At 45.9% G+C, this 22,159-nt stretch overlaps 1 protein-coding gene across 2 annotated transcripts in view; it reads right to left on the minus strand.

The window, feature by feature from the left end:
* Window positions 1-3,305: 3,305 nt before the first annotated feature.
* LOC137541113 (cAMP-dependent protein kinase type I-alpha regulatory subunit-like) overlaps window positions 3,306-22,159 on the minus strand; it is a 132,204-nt gene continuing 113,350 nt past the window's right edge. For both annotated transcript variants that reach the window (XM_068262262.1, XM_068262261.1), the window contains exons 2-11: window positions 21,849-22,032; window positions 18,535-18,708; window positions 10,614-10,705; window positions 9,488-9,549; window positions 7,914-7,960; window positions 6,859-7,017; window positions 6,718-6,778; window positions 5,549-5,670; window positions 5,387-5,468; window positions 3,306-4,815 (exon numbers count right to left, since the gene is read on the minus strand). In XM_068262262.1, coding sequence (XP_068118363.1) covers window positions 4,643-4,815; window positions 5,387-5,468; window positions 5,549-5,670; window positions 6,718-6,778; window positions 6,859-7,017; window positions 7,914-7,960; window positions 9,488-9,549; window positions 10,614-10,705; window positions 18,535-18,708; window positions 21,849-22,022 — 1,146 coding nt within the window. In that variant the 5' untranslated portion in view covers window positions 22,023-22,032 and the 3' untranslated portion in view covers window positions 3,306-4,642. The remainder of the gene's footprint in view (window positions 4,816-5,386; window positions 5,469-5,548; window positions 5,671-6,717; window positions 6,779-6,858; window positions 7,018-7,913; window positions 7,961-9,487; window positions 9,550-10,613; window positions 10,706-18,534; window positions 18,709-21,848; window positions 22,033-22,159) is intronic.

Consider the following 22,159-nt stretch of genomic DNA (forward strand, 5'->3'; position numbering starts at 1 on the left):
CTTCAAAGCGATTAGCAACAATGCCTTGTCACTAATCTTACAGGGGGCTGCGCTCAGCAATGGGGGACCAAGGAATAGCGAGGAAAGCCTCAATAGGATCCTTAGGATTCCCTCTCTTAAAGAGAATCTGTATTGTTAAAATCGCACAAAAGTAAACATACCAGTGCGTTAAGGGACATCTCCTAATACTCTTTGTCACAATTTTGCCGCTCCCCATCGCATTAAAAGTAGTCAAAAACAGTTTTAAAAATTTTGTTTATAAACAAACAAAATGGCCACCAAAACAGGAAGTAAGTTGATGTACACATAGAGAATACATCCATACACAAGCAGGCTGTATACAGCCTTCCTTTTGAATCTCAAGAGATCATTTAGTGTTTACCTTCGGTCCCCTGCAGCTCTCATCCACTGAATACTAGTGACAGGCTGATCATTTCTTCCTGCAGACAGCTCTGCCCTGTCTGTAATTCCTCAGTATGTGTCAGCCAGCTCCTTTCACAGCCCAACAGATAAGGATTTTCTATCCAGCTCTCTTCTTTCACTGATAAGAGAGCAGAGAAGCTGCTGGCTTATGTAAATAACACACACACTGGAGTGTGCATAGAGGGGCCTGGAGAGGGGCGTGCATAACAGATCAGCACCGACAAGTTGCAGCCTTCCAGACACAGGGCGACAAGTCCGACAGGGGAAAAGTCCGACAGGGGAAAAATACATTGATTTATTACAGTGACGGTGATAGTAGAAAGTGCTGCAGTAAGCCAGAGCACATTAGAATAGGTTTAGGAACTTGTAGGATGGTAGAAAAAAGGATGACATTTTTGTTACAGAGTAAGTATCTTATTTTGTATCTTAGCTTTGGCCTAGGTAGTACATTTTATGAATGTGACAAGAGACGGAAATAGTACAGTGCTACAAAGAGGTATATGGAAAAAAATGTTGGAGGAGATCTGATGCGGCTGGGGTGAATACCTGAGTGGAAATAGGGGGGGGGGGGGGTGTGAAATATTTAATACTTCTTCAGGATGTGGTGCTGGTGGTGTTTTTGCAGCAATTGTAGACATACAGTTGTTTCATGGGTAGTGATTTACTTCTACTGGAGTAATATAAAGAGGCTAGGTGAAATCCAAAGGAGCCTGAAGTGAGAGGGATAGAGCGGCTGACATTTCTATTCAATTTTGAACAACACCAGTTGCCTGGCAGCCCTGCTGATCCTCTGCTTCTAATACTATTAGTCATAGACCCTGAACAAGCATGCAGATCAGATATTTCTGACAAGATTAGGTGCATGCTTGTTTCACATTCAACCACTACTGATGCCAGGAGAATCAGCAGGACTGCCAAGCAAACTGGTATTGTTTAACAGAAAATAAATATAGCAGCCTCCATATGCCTCTCACTTAAAGAGAAACTCCGACCAAGAATTGAACTTTATCCCAATCAGTAGCTGATACCCCCTTTTACCTGAGAAATCTATTCCTTTTCACAAACAGAGCATCAGGGAGCGCTGTATGGCTGATATTGTGGTGACTCCCACAAGAAACGTACGTACTCTTGGCAGTTTCCTGTCTGTGAACCTTGCTGCATTGTGGGAAATAGCTGTTTACAGCTGTTTCCAATTGCCAAAAACCATACAGCAGCTACATCACCTGCCAGCAGTAAAAATGTTCACTGGAGTTCCTCTTTAAGCCTCCCTTTAAACTACCTCTGGCAAATATACTTCTGCTGAGGACATGCACTGTTGCCAGATAGTAGGATAAGTTTCTGTTTATTCTGTTTCAATGTATTGTTGCCGAGGAAGAAGACATACTCCACTTTGACAAACATACTGATAAGTGGGGCTACCTGCACCTGCACCTTATTCCTCAATCCCAACTGCACCACTACTGTTCCCCCTGTCTGGAGCCTACTGCCCCAACACTGCTACTTACCTCTGCCCACACCACCACTACTTTCCACCCTCACCTGGACCCACTTGTCCCCAACACCACTCCTCACCACCATCCGCAACCTACTGCTACCAACAACGCTACTTTCCCTTGTCACTGGGGATGATCAATGAGATGCAAATACTTTCAAAATTAAGCAAATATATGCAGCTTGAAAAAGGACCAATCAATTTAAACCTGGGTTTAAACTGATTGTTCCATTTTCAAGCTGCATATATTTGCATACATTTGCATCAACACGGAAGAATTTGCTGATCACCCCTACTTGTCACCAGGACCCTTTCCTGAACCACACCAAACTGCCACTAACGCCACTACTTTCCCCCCATCTCCTGGTCCCTACTCCTCGTCTCCACCTGCAACCTACTGTGACCAACACCACTAATTTCCTGTGCCACCAGGACCCTACTGCTCGCAACACTACCACTTACCTCCACCCACACCACACAGCCACTAGCAACCCCCCCCCCCCCCTCCTGTCCTCAACTCTAATCCTTACCTCCACCCTCACCACCTTGCCACCAATACTCCCAGCTGCTCACCTGCACCACCACGCAATACTCCTTTCTACCTACTCACACCACTGCCACCAACACCACTTTTCCTACTCACATGTGCACGACTTTCCCCAACATTGCTCTCCTCCTCTGCAGTTTATTGTTTCCACTACAGCACCTTTTCGCTTCTCTGCACCCAATACTGCTTAAAAGGGAACCTAAGGTGAGGTTGACCTATTTATTGGGTTTTAAACAAAGCAAATTGCCTAGCTGCCCTACTGAACCCTTTCCTCTAAAACATTAAGCCATAGAGCCTGAACAAGAATGCAGATCAGGTGCTCTGACTGAAGTCTGACTAGATTAGCTGCATGCTTGTTTCAGATCCTATCGATGCCACAAAGGACTGCCAGGTATAGTTAAAAGGAAATACATATGGCAGTCTCAGACTCATCTTAGGTTACTTGTAAGTAAGTCAGGCATATCAGACTCATCTTAGGTTACTTGTAAGCCAGCAGCAGCAAAACACACACACACGCAAAACACACACACACGCAAAACACACACACACGCAAAACACACACACACGCAAAACACACACACACACACGCAAAACACACACACACACACGCAAAACACACACACACACACACGCAAAACACACACACACACGCAAAACACACACGCAAAACACACACACACACACGCAAAACACACACACACACACACACACACACACACACACACACACACACACACACACACACACACACACACACACACACACACACACACACACACACACACACACACACACACACACACACACACACACACACCCTGTAAGAAGAGACAGCAAACGGAATAAGAATGAAAATCCTCTTTATTGCTGAACCTGCATTTAGGAGAATCTCTAATAAAAGGAAAATGTATTTATATATTTATAGTTTTCAGCACATAAAGTGAGACTTCTAGAATCCGCTAACAATACAAAACTGGTCCTCTTATCTGACTTTACGGTTCCTGTCTGACAGCCATGTCTTCCAATCACACACATAAGATGGAAAGAAAACAGGGAGGATGCCTTTACCGCCGTCCCCTTCCCAACCTGATCTTCCGCAAATCTCCGATGGCTGGCATGGTGATCTACAGAGCAGGACGTAAGACGCAGACACACGTTGAAAAGCGGAAAATAAGAAATCTACAGTCGAATCCTGCGGGAACGTGCAGAAAATGCCCAACTACACCCCCCCAAAAAATTACCCACCAGAAACTGGCAATCACCCAATCTGAGCCCAGCGTTGCTGCATTAAAAAGCGCTAATCGTCCTGTGAAATGGCATCTCTTTATTAATAAGCAGGAATTTAAAATAAAAATATATATTAAAAATCTAGGGGCTCATCAAGATGCTGAGGAACATTTGATCAGAGGGTGAAATTTGTACCAGAAACATTAAAATGAAAAAAGGTTGTCCACATTTGCGTGGAACCACCATCGTGCCACAGAACAACCAATCAGCCGCTTCATCCCAGAGGACACTGCTCTACCTAAACACCCCAAGCAGGCCTCACGCTACCCATAGCCTATGGTACAGGGCCACTGCAGGATGCTGTTCTATAAGAATTGGTGCTGGGTTACCATATTCCCTCTGTAGAGGGCGCTGTGCCACTGTCATCCTTAACCAAGGAGGATATGGCAATCTTCGGTCATGTGATAGATCCAAAAGGAACACATTTGCCCCGGTCATCTACAGCGGGGGCAAGTTACATGTGTAATATTACGGGAAGGAAATGGAACAAGTTATCGGATATCAACCAAAGAAATGACAGTCGGGGCTCCATCTACACGCTGAGGAACACAAATGCCGCTAAAATGAAACAAGATAAATCCTTCCATTGGTAGGTCAGCCCACCCTTCCCCCCACCCTGTGCTCCCTACAAACACCAACCACACAAGTTGCATACAATGAAGCGGTCGCAGAAATACAAAGTCAGCTTGGGCTAAAGTGACCCTCCAAGGGGGACCCGAGCCATACAGATCGATAGGTCATGTGACTGCAAGAACCACTCAGCTCACTCTAGTGGGTGGCACCAGAAGACATGTGAAGGGTGGAAAGGAAATAAAAAAGGCTTTGTCCCTGTGTCAGTGGCGTGGAGCGGAGGAAAGCGGTGCAGTGCCGGAGGGACAGGGCCGGAGACCAACTCAGACGGACAGTGACACAAAGCTGTTGTACTGCTGGATGTTTCTCTTTAAGATGTCAGAGCAAGGCCCCAGGACCCGTTCAAAGCGTGGGCGGTCCAGCTTCACACACTTCAGGGGCCCACGGGCCACCACCGTGGCTGCTCGGGGTCTGTTCATCAGCAAAGCAATCTCACCTGGAAAGAAAACGGAACATATCACATGACTGAACAGATCTAGCCCACCAATGAAAGCAGTGTGACCACTCCATTTAATCTTGGCGTAGTTAAAGGGATCTTAGCAGCTCCTAGTTTCAAATAGCTGAAAGGGCTGCTGACTTATGTTATCTGAAGCACAGCGTCCCCCTTCCCTAATGCTGAAGGAGTTGTTTGCTCTCAGCTTCTGGGCAATTAAGTCTAATTAGAAGAGTTGTTATCTGCCTTCTATTTTCTGCTGCTTGCAGAGGGCTTGCTTACAAACAGAGGAAATAGAGAAAGTAGAAGAATGTTGCCTGTAATTAACCCTTAAAATGTAAAAGGATGAGGTAAAAATTACATTTTTTTTGTGATAAGCCACATTGTTAGTATGCATTTTAAATGTGCTTTTGAGATACCTTAGGTGCTAAAAATTGTGCTCAGTCCACTGTAAGACAGCTGTAGGCATAGCACCATCTCCTCGCATTTTCAGAAACCAATAACTAGGTTGTTTCACAGGGATAAAGAAAAACTACTACTCCGTGAACTTCAAAGCAGTTTCTTGCCAACTTACCAAAGTAATCGGAAGGCCCTAGCCGACCGACTTCCACAAACTCCTCATTCTCAGAGCGACGCTGGAGCACGGCAGCCGTACCCTGCAGAACCACAGGAAGGGACAGTCAGCTACAGTCCACCAACAAGATCGAGGAGACCAGGAGACAACTGAGGGTCTTACCTCCAAGATAATGAAGAACTCATCACCAGGCTCACCCTGCACCACAATCTTCTGTCCATCCTCAAACTGAACAGGCTCTAGAGCATCTGCTACAGTCAGCCGCTCCCACTTGTCCAGAGACTCTGAAGAAGAGACAATAAATCGCAGATGAATGAATGCCAAACTTCCCTTGCACCAACTGCTCAGGGTTCCAATCTGTAAAGGAAACACTAGAGTGACTTAATTCTGGCACTGATGCTGGTGTTTGGAGTCCTAGAAGGAGAAACTCATTAACCACTTGCCGACCGCGCACTCATACCGCGCGTCGGCAAAGTGGCAGCTGCAGGACCAGCGACGCAGTACTGCGTCGCCAGCTGCAGGCTGATTAATTAGGAAGCAGCCGCTCGCGCGAGCGGCTGCTTCCTGTCAAATCACGGCGGGGGGCTCCGTGAATAGCCTGCGGGCTGCCGATGGCGGCTCGCAGGCTAAATGTAAACACAAGCGGAAATAATCCGCTTTGTTTACATTGTACGGCGCTGCTGCGCAGCAGCGCCGTAAGGCAGATCGGCGATCCCCGGCCAATCAGCGGCCGGGGATCGCCTCCATGTGACAGGGGACGTCCTGTCACTGGCTGCACAGGACGGATAGCGTCCTGTGCAGCCCTGATCTCCGGGAGGGAGAGGTAGGAGAGGGAGGGGGAGAATGTCGCCACGGAGGGGGGCTTTGAGGTGCCCCCCGCAACTAGCCTGCACGCAGGAGCGATCAGACCCCCCCTGCACATCATCCCCATAGGGGGGGGGAAAAAAGGGGGGCGATCTGATCGCTCTGCGTGCCCTCTGATCTGTGCTGGGGGCTGCAGAGCCCACCCAGCACAGATCCCTTCAAACAGCGCTGGTCCTTAAGGGGGGGTAAAGGGTGGGTCCTCAAGTGGTTAAAGAGGACTAAAGCACTTTGATACCATCTTGAGTTGGCCCAGACAAAAAGAAGAAAAATAAAATAGCCTGATCTTCATCGAGGCAAGTCAGTCCCATCAGGAGGAAAAGCAAACAAAATAAGGGCAAGCCTAGAAGGAGCCAAGCACTGTTCCAGAAGGTATGAAATAACCACTTGCTTGAAGGGAGAGGTCAGCCACTAACCCAGGGGAGAAGAACCAACAGTGGACCTGATATAGACAGAAACCAGCCACTCACCCAGAATAGAGACTTTGCTGAGGAATTCTTCATACATCTTTCGCTTTCGTAAAGTGCTCCCCTGAAACGGAAATAAAAGTCAAAAGATTGCCATGGCCGTCATTAGCCCTAGCAATGGCTAACGGTATACACATAATTTACCATAAGGATCCTCCTGTAACTGTCCCGGTCAATGCCCCACAACTTCACATTGGTTTTGGCCTTCACAGTGGCAGCTCTGGGTGTTCCGTAGATTAATGCCAATTCTCCGAAGCTGCCGCCCTCACCGATACTGGTCATCCACTCATTGTTGACGTATACCTGCAAGACAACCCATTTAACCTTAGGAAAATCTACTCTACCCAGTATTCATCATAGGAGAATTAAGGTTAAACAGAATAACCTCTGATGATGAGAAGCCACGCGGACTGACTTAACCAATAAGAGGGCTGAGGGGTTTATCTCTCCCTCTCCAGGGCTGGCAGCAGAACTGCTGTCCTAGTTATTTGAACCTGCCACCACAATCATCGCCCTTCAGTAGTCTTATGTGTCTGCCCTGCTCTCCACACATGAGGATACTGAGAGGGGAGTATGAAAGCAGAGCAGACATGGGGACCGGAGAAAGAAAAGGATGGCGCTCAGAGGGACAGGTAACTTTGGCAGCCACTGCGCTACCAAAAACTACACAGGGAGGGGGAGCACATCAGCTGGAGGGGGTGGATCAAGGGGAGCAGATATATCTGCTCCAGCGCTGGGAACTCTCCTCCTCTTCTGCCGCCCACTGTATTGAATTCCTCTGTAAGGTTCTACTGCATGTCACGTGACAAGCATTGGGAGCTGTACTGAGGTATATGCTGCAGCACTGTGAATGACTTTAGCGAAGAAAAGAATAGAATACTCAGCACTAAAGCAGGGATGTCGGCTCTGCCGTGCTACTCTACATATAGGGAGGAGAGAGAGGGAGACCTGTTGGTAGTGGGGGGGGGGGGGGGTTCACTCTCTTGGCTACATTTGGCATGGGAGATTGGAGAGGGCTTGCTACATTGGCCACACTTGGGGGTGTTGGGAGAGTCGTTACAGTGTATGCACCTTTAGACTTGGGAGGAGCGAGTGGTAAACGCATGCCTTCAGAAATGAAAAATACAGATTATGATGTACGTCATGTTACTTTAATGCAGGCAACACAAAGTGCGATCATGCTTGCCCCAAATACTCACATCCATCTCGCCCTGGTCTACGACATAGAAATTATCCCCTTCATCTCCTGCAAGGACAAGAAAGCTTGTTATGCTACAATCAATTATGAACTCTGATGATTGTATCCCTGAATGCTAAGTCTCACTGACACTGCACCCCTATATAACACTGCAAATGGTATAGCCCACCCTGCGAATAGTATTCCCCAAAATTTTGAACATTGACTCTATACTCCAATACAACCACCTGCTTACAACTCCCAATACTGCACCTCAGCGCAACGCCCTGTTGTAAGTATCCTCTTGTACTACACCACCCTCTTAACACTACACTCTAATATGCAAATAATATCACCCACTGACATTACCTTTCAGTAGAATATCCTGCTACAGGTATTCCACAGAACTATGCCCCAATGACAATAGACCCTAATGTGACACCCTAACAATCTCCCCAAATACTCCACTTACTGTACATCTCAGTGTAACACCATGCTAATAGTATGCCGCAGTGCTACACCACTCGGCTGACACTACGCCCCAACACCCTGCTAATGGTATCTCCAATAGATCACCCTGCTAATCACATACAGAAATCCTAAACTCCAAAATAGCAACCTGTGAATCGTATGCCTCAGTATTACGCCACCATGCTGACCTTTTCAAGGCTGTGGAGTAGGTACAAAAATTATCTGACTCCGACTCCTCAGTTTATAAAACCAATGACTCCAGGTGCTCAAAATTGCTCCGACTCCTCAGTCTAATACCTACCAGGGCTGTGAAAATGGTAAAAAAAAATTGTCCGACTCAGCCGCCTCAGTTTATGAAACCTCAGACTCCAGGTACCCAAAAATTGCTCTGACTCCACAGCCCTGCTTAGTAGAACACCCCAACATCTTCCAGTAGTGTAGTCAATGCAAATGTATACTCTAATATGACACTCTAATAACAGCATTTACTGAGATGGACTGCAAACAGGACCACTCAGTATAAAATCCCATCAAATACTATAGTATGTCCTAAATACAATGCGCAGCAACAAAAACGCTCTGCTGATGGTATGCTTCCGTCTTGACTATAGACTCTCATACTACATCTGCTTGGTTACTGTGTTGTACTGGTCCAAGCCCCATCTCATACAGCCTTATCAACCCCTGACATGTACTGATGAGGACCAAAAGTCTGAAACAGGCTGTCTACATGTGGGTTTGATATGGCTGTGTAAAATATAAAGCTATAGGCTTGTTATACACCAGCGGTTCTGGATGCTTGCTTGGCTTACCAAGGGCGAAAAGGGATAATTTGCATATTCAGTAGTCGTGCATTGTGGGTAACCACAAATGTTCACTTATAGCTGAATTATTGCAGATTTCCTTCTGTTTTAAGAAGGCAAATACACCAAGCTTTGCTTTTTTTAGTAGGAGGGCTTTTTGGTCTCTTTTATCCCCCTATACATTCCTAGTAGTTTGGGTCACCCTGAGCTGCTTGGTTACTCTGTTATATTACATCCAGATGAGAGCAAGCTCCAGTAGTAGATGTTCCTGTACAACACCAGCCATTGAACCCCTTGATAGTAGGCTGAATATCTCACTCACCCTGCTGGATGACCGCCTCTCCAGCAATGTATGTGACAGAAAACATGGCATCAAAGATGTCACTGGAACAGAAAGAAAAGAGCATAAGAGGAGTACTGTAAATGGGCCACAATAATTACAATTATTCAAAGACCACTCCAGCGAAAAAAAAAGGAAGCAGTTAAAATCTGAGAGAACTGATGGGTTTTGGATTAGTCCATCTCCTCATGGGAGTTTCTCAAGGTTTTCTTTGTTTTCAAAAGCATTCCCTAACTGGCAAAACAGTGTGCAATAAAGCAGGGAGGCTGGCTGGTATCTCGCCATTGTAGCAGTTAAATTGCCGTTCAGGAAATGCTTTTGAAAACAAAGAAAACCCAGAGAATCCCACACGAGGAGATGGACTAGTCAAAAACCTGTCAGTTCTGTCAGATAGAACTAAATAACATTCAGTAAAAATGTGTTTTCTTACTTTCCACCCATACAATTATCATATTTGCTTTTGTGCACAAGTAGTACTGTCTGCCTACAAATTCCAAATTCCCTTAGTACAGTTTATCTGCACTGAAAGCGGCCATTGCATTTTATTGCATAGCAGCTGTATGTATATATTAAAATCTATCTAGTGATCACTTCTCCGCTCTTTCGGCTTCTCAGCTCAGTACAGCTCAGTTTCAAGGTTTACTAAATGTATCTGACAAAGGAATGTAAACAAAAGGTAATGTTATCACCTCATCGAATGTGGTGAGAAGCTGCCCCCTGAAGCAAGGAGCTTCCCATTGAAGAACAAAGTGCTGTGTTCAACAGTTTGAATGCTGTTGTGCTACAAATGTTTTTTGTGTGGTAGTAGATTTTATGCTGTAAATAATCTTTTAGAGCAAAGAGGAAATGCTGAGTTTCTCACCACTTTAATGGTCTACTTTATTTCACTGGAGATGTCCTTCAACTGCCTGTATAGCATGCTTTCTGGCTCGCTACCTGCATGGCGTGCACTGGGCTTTCTGGAGAGGCTACATTGCACACACTGTACAGAGCCTTTCTAGAGCAGACTCATCGCAACATATACAAGTGCATAACCTGCATAATCCTTTTCATAAATAAATATACTGTGCCAGCATGACCAGCAGAGGGCCTCGCACCCGAATCTCACCTGCGCTCGTTGTCATCCAGGTGAGCAAACAAAACGTTCTTCTCAATGGCCTTGGCCAGAGCGGCCATCGTCTTATAGTCCTTAGGGATAACCTGAACAAGACACATAAATGTAGTAGTGAGTGATACCGGAGACAACTACAGCTCACATATTACTACTGGTAGAGCCACATACAGGCAATATGTATAGGGAATACCGCACCCAAAAAAAAAGTCAGCACTGTTGGAAGACACACAGCCACATGTAAAGAATACAGTGCACCACCATAGAGATGGAGGGGGAAAGAGAGAGAAAGAGAGACATATCCGTCCAGATACCTGGCCCTGCTGCCGCTGCGCCAGGCGTGCGTTATCGCCGCATTCCGTTAGCCCGGATTGATCCAAGTCCCCGTATGAAAGACCAACACCGTCAGCGAGATGGCTCCGTCTTTCATAAATCCCCTTCTGCCCCATCTACGCTTTACTTCCGCTTGCGTACTAATACTATGCATGCAGAAGAAGGCTCCGAGTAAAATTACATCTGGAAATAAAAATTTCCAGATAATAACTTTTTTTTACTGTTACAAATAGTCCCTTACCTTCCACACTCCCCAATAGCTACACCAAAAAATGTTTGTACAAAATAAATATAAATATATATTTTACATAAATGGCTACCTTAGGGACTAAACTTTTCTAATATGTATGTAGTAAGGTATATTACTGTTATTTTTTAAATTATGGACTTGTAATAAGCGATGGGCGACACAACTTAAAAAATGCACCTTTATTTCCAAATAAAATATGGGCGCCAGACATAATTTAAATGGTGTAATAACCGGGACAAATGGGCAAATGAAATATGTGGGTTTTAATTACGGAAGCATGTATTAATTTAAAACTTTAATGGCCAAAAACTGAAAAATAATGATTTTTTTTCTCCATTTCTTTCTTAATCCTACTGTTAAAATGGATTTAGAATAAAATAATTCTTAGAAAAATGTACCACCCAAAGAAAGCCTAAATGGTGGCAGAAAAAACAAGATATAGATCAATTAATTGTGATAAGTAGTGATAAAGTTATAGGCAAATGAATGAGGTGAAAATTGCTCAGATGCATAAGGTGAAACAACACTGTAGGCTAAGTGGTTAAAGAATACACCCTACCACCATAGCCCATAGATCACTGCTGTAAGACACACACAGCCACATCTAAAGAATACACCGCACCACCATAACCCACATATCACCGATGTAAGAGACACACATAGCCACAAGTAAAGTATGCCCTGCACCACCATAGCCCACATATCACTGATGTAAGAGACACACATAGCCACAAGTAAAGTATGCCCTGCACCACCATAGCCCACATATCATTGCTGGAAGAGACACAAACAGCCACGTGTAAAAGGTGGCCACTAATGATCCAATCTTACCACTTCTATGTAATATAAAGAAACTGCCTGAAGTATCCATTCAGTATATGCACTCAATTTACCTTTATACTACATAGATTTGGTAAGATTGGATGAAAAAGATTGGATCATTAGTGGTCACCATTAAGGTGGCCACACACCATACAATTTTTTAAATATCTGTTTAATTTAAGAATTGCAATCAATTTTTCTGACTGATTGTAACATTTCAAAAATATGACCAATGTACCACACACCTATGTTCAATTTTTACCCAATTATGATAAAAATGATTGGAAACTCAGAGAAAATTGCTAGGGTGTGTATATTAATAAATTAACAATCCAACACACACCATACAATCTTTAGTAGAAATTGAAGAGAATTATCTGGCGTTCCGGATCGATTTAAATCGAAAAGAAACGGGAAATCCGATCGGATTTTTGAGTCGAATGAAAAAAAAGCTTTCGCTTTTTTCGAGAGATACGATTGTTTTTATCGAATGACTGTAAAATCTGATCATTTTATTGTATGGTGTGTGGCCACCTTTAGGAATACATTGCACCACCATAGCCCACATATCACTTCTAGAAGAAACACACAGCCACGTGTAAAGTATACCCTGCACCACTATAACCCACGTATGACTGATGTAAGCTAGAGACGCACACAGCCACATGTAAAAAATACACCACACCACCATAGCCCACATATCACTGCTGGAAGAGACAGACTTCCGCTAGGTACAGGTATATTACTTCCGCTAGGTATATTTAAGGAGACTAATGTAAAAATTCCTCTCCGGGGGATACTTACCTTTAGGAGAGGGAAGCTTCAGGGTCCCAATGAGGCTTCCCCAACCTCTGAAGCCTGCAGGAATCCAGCGCTGACGCCCCCGGACAAGCTTGACAAGAGAACATTTATTTACAGTACAGACCAAAAGTTTGGACACACTTTCTCATTCAAAGAGTTTTCTTTATTTTCATGACTATGAACATTGTAGATTCACACTGAAGGCATACAAACTATGAATGCCAAGAGTGTGCAAAGCAGTAATCAAAGCAAAAGATGGCTACTTTGAAGAACCTAGAATATGACATATTTTCAGTTGTTTCACACTTTTCAGTTATGAACAATACTTCCGCATGTGTTAATTCATAGTTTGGATGCCTTCAGTGTGAATCTACAATGTTCATAGCCATGAAAATAAAGAAAACTCTTTGAATGAGAAGGTGTGTCCAAACTTTTGTTCTGTACTGTACCTCTCCGGGATCCTGTGCAGGCGCACTAGCGGCTCTTTGTTCAGGCTAAGCAGAAATAGCAGAGCCTGATCATATCCGTTCTACTGCGCAGGTGCAAAGGAACCGCACCTGCGCAGTACAGTGGATACGATCGGGTTCGGCTTTTTTCTGCCTTACCCAAATGAAGAGCCGCAAGTGCGCCTGCGCAGGATCACGGTAGGGAAATATTTACCTTGCCACACTTCACATGGATACAGCGCTGGATTGTGGGGCCACCGGAGGACGGGGAAGCCTCGTTAGAATCCAGAGGCTCCCCCCCCTCCCGAGGTAAGTATCCCCCAGCAGGATATTGTTACATTACAAATCCTTTTTAACCACTTGCCGACCGCCCCCAGCCGATGGGCGGCGGCAAAGACTGGGCCTAAACGACCGCAATACGCCCATCGGCGGAGGCGGGTGTGGTTATGCGGCGATTTCGTCATTCGTGACGCGATCAGCCGCCGGCGACTGGCTCCGCCCCCCTCGCGCTGTAACCCGCCGGCCGTTCAGAAGCGCCAGCGGGTTACTAGCACCCGGATCGCCGCATGTAAAGTGTATAATAGGCTTTGTAATGTATACAAAGCCTATTATACAGGCTGCCTCCTGCCCTGGTGGTCCCAGTGTCCGAGGGACCACCAGGGCAGGCTGCAGCCACCCTAGTCTGCACCCAAGCACACTGATTCCCCCCCTGCCCCCTGATCGCCCACAGCACCCCTCAGACCCCCCCTGCCCACCCCCCAGACCACTGTTTGCACCCAGTCACCCCCCTAATCAACCATCAATCACTCCCTGTCACTATCTGTCAACGCTATTTTCTTTTTTACCCTAAACTGCCCCCTGCTCCCTCCTGATCACCCCCCCACCCCTCAGATTCTCCCCAGACCCCCCCGACCCCCCCCCCCTGTGTACTGTATGCCTCTATCCCCCCTGTAATAACCCACTGATCACCTGCCAATCACCGTCAATCACCCCCTGTCACTGCCACCCATCAATCAGCCCCTAACCCGCCCCTTGTGGGCAATCTGATCACCCACCCACACCAATAGATTGCCAGCAGATCCGACATCAGATCACCTCCCAAGTGCAGTGTTTACATCTGTTCTCTCCTCTAAACACCCACTAATTACCCATCAATCACCCCCTATCACCACCTGTCACTGTTACCCATCAGATTAGACCCTAATCTGCCCCTTGCGGGCACCCAATCACCCGCCCACACGCTCAGATTGCCCTCAGACCCCCCCTTATCAGTTCGCCAGTGCATTATTTACATCTGTTCTTCCCTGTAAAAACCCACTGATCACCTGTCAATCACCTATCACCCATCAATCACCCCCTGTCACTGCCACCCATCAATCACCCCCTGTCACTGCCACCCATCAATCAGCCCCTAACCCGCCCCTTATGGGCAATCTGATCACCCACCCACACCAATAGATTGCCAGCAGATCCGACATCAGATCACCTCCCAAGTGCAGTGTTTACATCTGTTCTCTCCTCTAAACACCCACTAATTACCCATCAATCACCCCCTATCACCACCTGTCACTGTTACCCATCAGATTAGACCCTAATCTGCCCCTTGTGGGCACCCAATCACCCGCCCACACGCTCAGATTGCCCTCAGACCCCCCCTTATCAATTCGCCAGTGCATTATTTACATCTGTTCTTCCCTGTAAAAACCCACTGATCACCTGTCAATCACCTATCACCCATCAATCACCCCCTGTCACTGCCACCCATCAATCACCCCCTGTCACTGCCACCCATCAATCAGCCCCTAACCTGCCCCTTGCGGGCAATCTGATCACCCACACCAATAGATCGCCCGCAGATCCGACGTCACATCACCTCCCAAGTACATTGTTTACATCTGTTCTCTACCCTAAACACCCACTAATTACCCATCAATCACCCATCAATCACCCCCTATCACCACCTGTCACTGTTACCCATCAGATTAGACCCTAATCTGCCCCTAGGGCACTCAATCACCCGCCCACACCCTCAGACCCCAGCCCTGATCACCTCACCAGTGCATTGCTTGCATCTATTTCCCCCTCTAATCACACCTTGAGACACCCATCAATCACCTCCTGTCACCCCCTAGCACACCTACCCATCAGATCAGGCCCTAATTTGCCCCGTGTGGGCTCCTGATCACTCGGCCAAACCCTCAGATCCCCTTCCCAGTGCATTGATTGCATCTATTTTCCCCTCTAACCACCCCCTGAGACACCCATCAATCACCTCCTGTCACCTAGCACTCCTATCCACCAGATCAGGCCCAATACAACCTGCCATCTAAGAGGCCACCCTGCTTATGACCGGTTCCACAAAATTTGTCCCCTCATAGACCACCTGTCATCAAAATTTGCAGATGCTTATACCCCTGAACAGTCATTTTGAGACATTTGGTTTCCAGACTACTCACGGTTTTGGGCCCATAAATGCCAGGGCAGTATAGGAACCCCACAAGTGACCCCATTTTAGAAAAAAAGACACCCCAAGGTATTCTGTTAGGTGTATGACAAGTTCATAGAAGATTTTTTTTTTTTTGTCAAAAGTTAGCGGAAATTGATTTTTATTGTTTTTTTCACAAAGTGTCATTTTTCGCTAACTTGTGACAAAAAATAAAATCTTCTATTAACCTCCTTAGCGGTAACCCCGTGTGTGACACGGGGCAAGCCGCCGGAGGGTGCCGCTCAGGCCCTGCTGGGCCGATTTACATAATTTTTTTTTTGCTGGACGCAGCTAGCACTTTGCTAGCTGCGCCAGCACCCCGATCGCCACCGCCGCGCGCCCGATCGCCGCTATCCGGTGCGGCGCGCGCCCCCCCCAGACCCCCTGCGCTGCCTGGCCAATCAGTGCCAGGCAGCGCCAAGGGGTGGATCGGGTCTCCCAATGACGTCCCGACGTCACTGACGTCGGTGACGTCATTCCGCCCCGTCGCCATGGCGACGGGGGAAGCCCTCCAGGAAATCCCGTTCTTTGAACAGGATTTCCTGATCGCCTATCGCCGGAGGCGATCGGCGAGGCTGGGGGGATGCCGCTGAGCAGCGGCTATCATGTAGCGAGCCCTCGGCTCGCTACATGATTTTAAAAAAAAAAAAATTAAAAAAAAACTGCTGCGCTGCCCCCTGGCGGTATTTTTCATACCGCCAAGGGGGTTAACTCACCATACTCCTAACAGAATACCTTGAGGTGTCTTCCTTCTAAAATGGGGTCATTTGTGGGGTTCCTATACTGCCCTGGCATTTTAGGGGCCCTAAACCATGATGAGTAGTCTAGAATCCAAATGCCACAAAATGACCTGTGAATAGGACGTTGGGCCCCTTAGCACACCTAGGTTGCAAAAAAGTGTCACACATGTGGTATCGCCGTACTCAGAAGAAGTAGTATAATGTGTTTTGGGGTGTATTTTTACACATACCCATGCTGGGTGGGAGAAATATCTCTGTAAATGGACAATTGTGTGTAAAAAAAAAAAAATCAAACAATTGTCATTTACAGAGATATTTCTCCCACTCAGCATGGGTATGTGTAAAAATACACCCCTAAACACATTATACTACTTCTCCCGAGTACGGCAATACCACATGTGTGGCACTTTTTTGCACCCTAAGTGCGCTAAGGGGCCCAAAGTCCAATGAGTACCTTTAGGATTTCACAGGTCATTTTGCGACATTTGGTTTCAAGACTACTCCTCACGGTTTAGGGCCCCTAAAATGCCAGGGCAGTATAGGAACCCCACAAATGACCCCATTTTAGAAAGAAGACACCCCAAGGTATTCCGTTAGGAGTATGGTGAGTTCATCGAAGATTTATGTTTTTGTCACAAGTTAGCGGAAAATGACACTTTGTAAAAAAAAACAATTAAAATAAATTTCCGCTTACTTGTGACAAAAAATAAAATCTTCTATGAACATTCCATACTCCTAACGGAATACCTTGGGGTGTCTTCTTTCTAAAATGGGGTCATTTGTGGGGTTCCTATACTGCCCTGGCATTTTAGGGGCCCTAAACCATGAGGAGTAGTCTTGAAACCAAATGTCGCAAAATGACCTGTGAAATCCTAAAAGGTACTCATTGGACTTTGGGCCCCTTAGCGCACTTAGGGTGCAAAAAAGTGCCACACATGTGGTATCGCCGTACTCAGGAGAAGTAGTATAATGTGTTTTGGGGTGTATTTTTACAAATACCTATGCTGAGTGGGAGAAATAGCTCTGTAAATAGACAATTGTGTGTAAAATAAAAAAATTGTCATTTACGGAGATATTTCTCCCACCCAGCATGGGTATGTGTAAAAATACACCCCAAAACACATTATACTACTTCTCCTGAGTACGGCAATACCACATGTGTGGCACTTTTTTTTCAGCCTAACTGCGCTAAGGGGCCCAAAGTCCAATGAGCATCTTTAGGCTTTACAGGGGTGCTTACAATTAGGCACCCCCCAAAATGCCAGGACAGTGAACACACCCCACAAATGACCCCATTTTGGAAAGTAAACACTTCAAGGTATTCAGAGAGGAGCATAGTGAGTCCGTGGCAGATTTCATTTTTTTTTGTCGCAAGTTAGAAGAAATGGAAACTTTTTTTTTGTCACAAAGTGTCATTTTCCGCTAACTTGTGACAAAAAATAAAATCTTCTATGAAACTCACCATGAATCTTAGTGAATACTTTGGGATGTCTTCTTTCCAAAATGGGGTCATTTGGGGGGTATTTATACTATCCTGGAATTTTAGCACCTCAAGAAACATTACAGGGTGTCAGAAAAATCAGAGATGCTTCCAAATGGGAAAATTCACTTTTGGCACCATAGTTTGTAAACGCTATAACTTTTACCCAATCCAATAAATATACACTGAATGTTTTTTTTTTTAATCAAAGACATGTAGCAGAATAACTTTCGCGCTCAAATGTATAGGAAATTTTACTTTATTTGAAAAATGTCAGCACAGAAAGTTAAAGTCATTTTTTTGACAAAATCCATGTCTTTTTTGATGAATATAATAAAAAGTAAAACTCGCAGCAGCAATCAAATAGCACCAAAAGAAAACTGTATTAGTGACAAGAAAAGGAGGTAAAATTCATTTAGGTGGTAGGTTGTATGACCGAGCAATAAACCGTGAAAGCTGCAGTGTTCTGAATGGAAAAAAAGGCCCTGGTCCTTAAGGGGCGAAAAGACTGTGGTCCTCAAGTGGTTAAGGCCACACCATTGTAGCAGGAGGTATACTCACCTTCCGGACATATGAGGCGGCATCCTCCTCCGTGTACACCTCTGCACTGATGGCTCCACGCCGTCTGCGGCCCTTCACCACAGGGTTCATGGGTGGAGGAGGCGAGATCTCATCCTCACGTGAATCAGAGCGGGAGCCTGACTTTTGTTGGTTTAGGGTCTGCTTGGCCTCCTCCTGGCAAAAAAAAAGAGAACGGCAATGTTACAAAACAACATACAAAGTATAAGGAACACATTATGGACCAGGGTAACCTGAAAACTCTTATCCCTACACAGAAATACGTATAATGATCCCAGTCTACTCTGCCGTCATGTATGTCATGTGTAGCCTAGGCCATCTTCCCTGACTACCAAAAATATACACCTACTGACCTCAATCCCCCTGGTCTGCTATAACTCAGCCTGGGAACGCTTCACTCCTCAGATACACACATAATGACCCCAGCTCTTCCCCATATATTGCTGTACAGAGCCTGTAATCTCATGTCTCACCACACTGTTCTATTATGGCAAAAGGCAGGGCTGTGGAGTTGGAGCAATTTTGGGTACCTGGAGTTGGAGGTTTCATAAACTGAGTCGGAGTATTTTGGTACCGACTCCACAGCCCAGGCAGAAGGAACTATTTAGCAATTTGCAGTAAGGCTGAATAGTCTACAGCCTTACTAGACCTGCAGCTCTGGCTGCTCTCACTAGCTAGGCTCTACTGCGCATCAACAAGTGACTGTGTTTGGTTGAACTTCCTGGTGTAGAAACCCAGCCACATACCCACACCCTCAAGCCCCCTGGTGATGACATTATCAACAAACCTCTTCATATTGAGGCTAGTGAGATGTCACACAGACACAGGGGACACAGGGGGAGGAGAGAATAGTCCAAACCACCAGTCAGCTTCTCATTGGACTAAGGTGACTCATCCGTGGTACAGCAAAGCCTAGTTTTGAAAGCAGCCAATGCTGAGGTTGTAAGGCTTTATACTATACAGCCTCACTGTGACTGAATCTTCCAGTGATCTACTGACCTAAATGCTGGGCATACACGGCTCGTTTTTGAGCCATTAAGATGGCTCGATAGATCATTTCCGACATGCCCGATCGTTTCCGGATTGCAGTGAACGGAAAAAGATAAGAAGTACGAGCGGAAGATAAGAGAATGGACTGCGGAATCTAACGGCAAAATGATCGAGCGGCAAAAGCGAGCCGTGTGTGCCACTGCCCAGCAATACATATCTGATCTGAAAAGCTAGCAATAGATTTTGTACTATTTACTGTCATATGGTTGACTGAGTGGAGAGAGGCAATAATACATGCTTGGCGAGAGGGCGGCCATAAGGGACAACATAAGAGCATGATGCTCCATCAAATGGTACAATGCTACAAGAGATATTGGGGAAATGAAATGCTGACTAGTGGTACCGCTGGAAATATGGTTGAGATTGAATGTGGCAAGGCAGTCCATTAAATCAATATTACTTGGTAGATTCGATTGGAGCACTTATAAATTGCTTCCCAGTTCAGATTGTTATCAAACCAATGGCCAGCTTTAAAGTGGACCTGAACTCTTGCACAAGACAGAAAGAAATCCACCCTGTATGTATTGAGAGTTTAGCCTGTCCAATTCCCCCTCATCTGTGACTAATCACAACTGTTATTTGATCTATCAGCTGTGTCAGCTGGCTGCCTCGGCAGAGCAGCTAATTTGTAAACACAGGACACCTAACCCTGTGCCTGCTTTCACGAAAGCAGGAAGTAGACACACTTCAGATTTATTGCAGGATTTGTATCAGCTGTAACAAAGAAAAGTTTCTCTTTAAAAGTTATGTTGTTGCTTAACTTTTAGAGCAGAAAGCAAGTTCTGAGTTCAGGTCCACTTTAGTTTCAAAAGTTTTTATTGAATAAAGCATTCATGAAGATGGAGTAACAGGCAAATTTACCCCATGCAGGGGGAGTATGGAGAACATTAACCGCTTCGGGACCGGCTGCCTACCCCCCCCCCCCCCTTAAAGTGCACCCAAATTAAAAATACAAGATTTCAGAAATAAAATCTATTTTCTAAATTATAATAATAAATAGCAGCCTTTTTTCAGCTGCATGATGACAAATATAAAATATTTTACATTTATTGGAGGAACCCCTCCCTTCCTTTCATATTGCCGGGACAGAATCCGGCAAACTGGTGGAGTAGATGGTGTCCCGCAAAGGAGGAATTGCTAATGGCTGCCACCTGTATAACTCTAGTTATGAAAAGAGAAGGGTGAAAAGCACTGAAATGCTCATAGGCTTGAAGGAATGTTTATTTATCTTTGTATGTGTCAGAGTGGTGCAACTAAACATTGTGAATTAAAAAAATGTTTGGTTTGGGTCCGCTTTAAGGACCAGGCATTTTACATGGGAGGGTGCGTTTGGGGGAGGAGGGGGGGGGGGGGGGGGGTCAGGCAGCCTGATCCCTACTGTGGGCACTTTGGTTTGGTCCCCCCCCTGGGTGGCCAGGTGTCCGCCATATTGCTGGCAGCCTTTACTCACCTCCCAGGCTCCAGCGATGAGCAGCTGTAGACACCTCCGCTCTCGCTGGCTTCCCGGCTGTACTGACGGTAATTCCCGGGTTGCGGCTTGATGACTTCATCAAGCCGGAACCCGGCACTTAGCAACAATACAGCATGGATGCCAGCCAAAGCGGAGGTGAGCGCCGATCGTAGGGGGAAGGCAGGAAGGTGAGTGGATCCTCTGCCTCCCCCCCCCCCCCCCCCCCTACCGCCACAGCTCTGTAAGTGATCACTATGATCCGCTGGCGATCATAGTGATCACGTGATCAGCAGCCATATGCGATGACTGTTGATCACTGAGGGGAGAGGTCGGCTGTCATATACCAGCTTAATCTCCCCTCTCCGATGCGCACAATCGCATCGGGACGGTTCATTAGCGCAGACATTTAATCAACATCCAGTCAGGGAGGCAGCACCACCTGCTGGAAGTAGATTCAACCTACGTCGGTCCCCAAAAGGTTAATAGCAAAGTAAACAAAACAAAAAAAGAACTTATTACATATAAAAGGTGAAACTAGGTACCGAATCACAGAATTGTAGTGGCAATTAGCATATATATCCTTAAGAACATAGTTTACCACCATGGGAGACATAACAAGTTTATCCAGAGGAGAAAGCTATATTAGTGTTAGGTAAAATATATTAGGTATCTCAAGCCTTTATTATCAGCGTAGTCTAGTCATGACCAGGTGTTGCTAAATTGTAACGTTCAGGTCCACTTTAACCAGAAGACAAAGCCACACTTCACACAGCTGAACAATAGCTGCAGCACCTACCTTCTCTAGACGCTCGAAGTATTCTCGCAGGAAGGCCATTGGTCGGTCAGGACGGGCCGTGCACAGCTGGACAATGCAGTCCTTGAGGAGCTGCTGGATGTTGTGTTTTTGGACATATTGCTCGCACTCCCGAAGGCTGCGGTCCTCCTCGCTGCTGGTACTACATGATGCCATGACGTCAAATCTGCAACAAGAGAAAGAAAGATGCTATTTAGTGGAGACAATGGCAAGCTGTGTACTGCATATGGTGTCCAACCACCACATCCTGCAGTGTACAATCTCCTGTACACACTGACCACTTCATGATGTCA

This window comes from Hyperolius riggenbachi, chromosome 12 (genome assembly GCF_040937935.1).
Source record: "Hyperolius riggenbachi isolate aHypRig1 chromosome 12, aHypRig1.pri, whole genome shotgun sequence".
In the NCBI taxonomy this organism is placed as follows: domain Eukaryota; kingdom Metazoa; phylum Chordata; class Amphibia; order Anura; family Hyperoliidae; genus Hyperolius; species Hyperolius riggenbachi.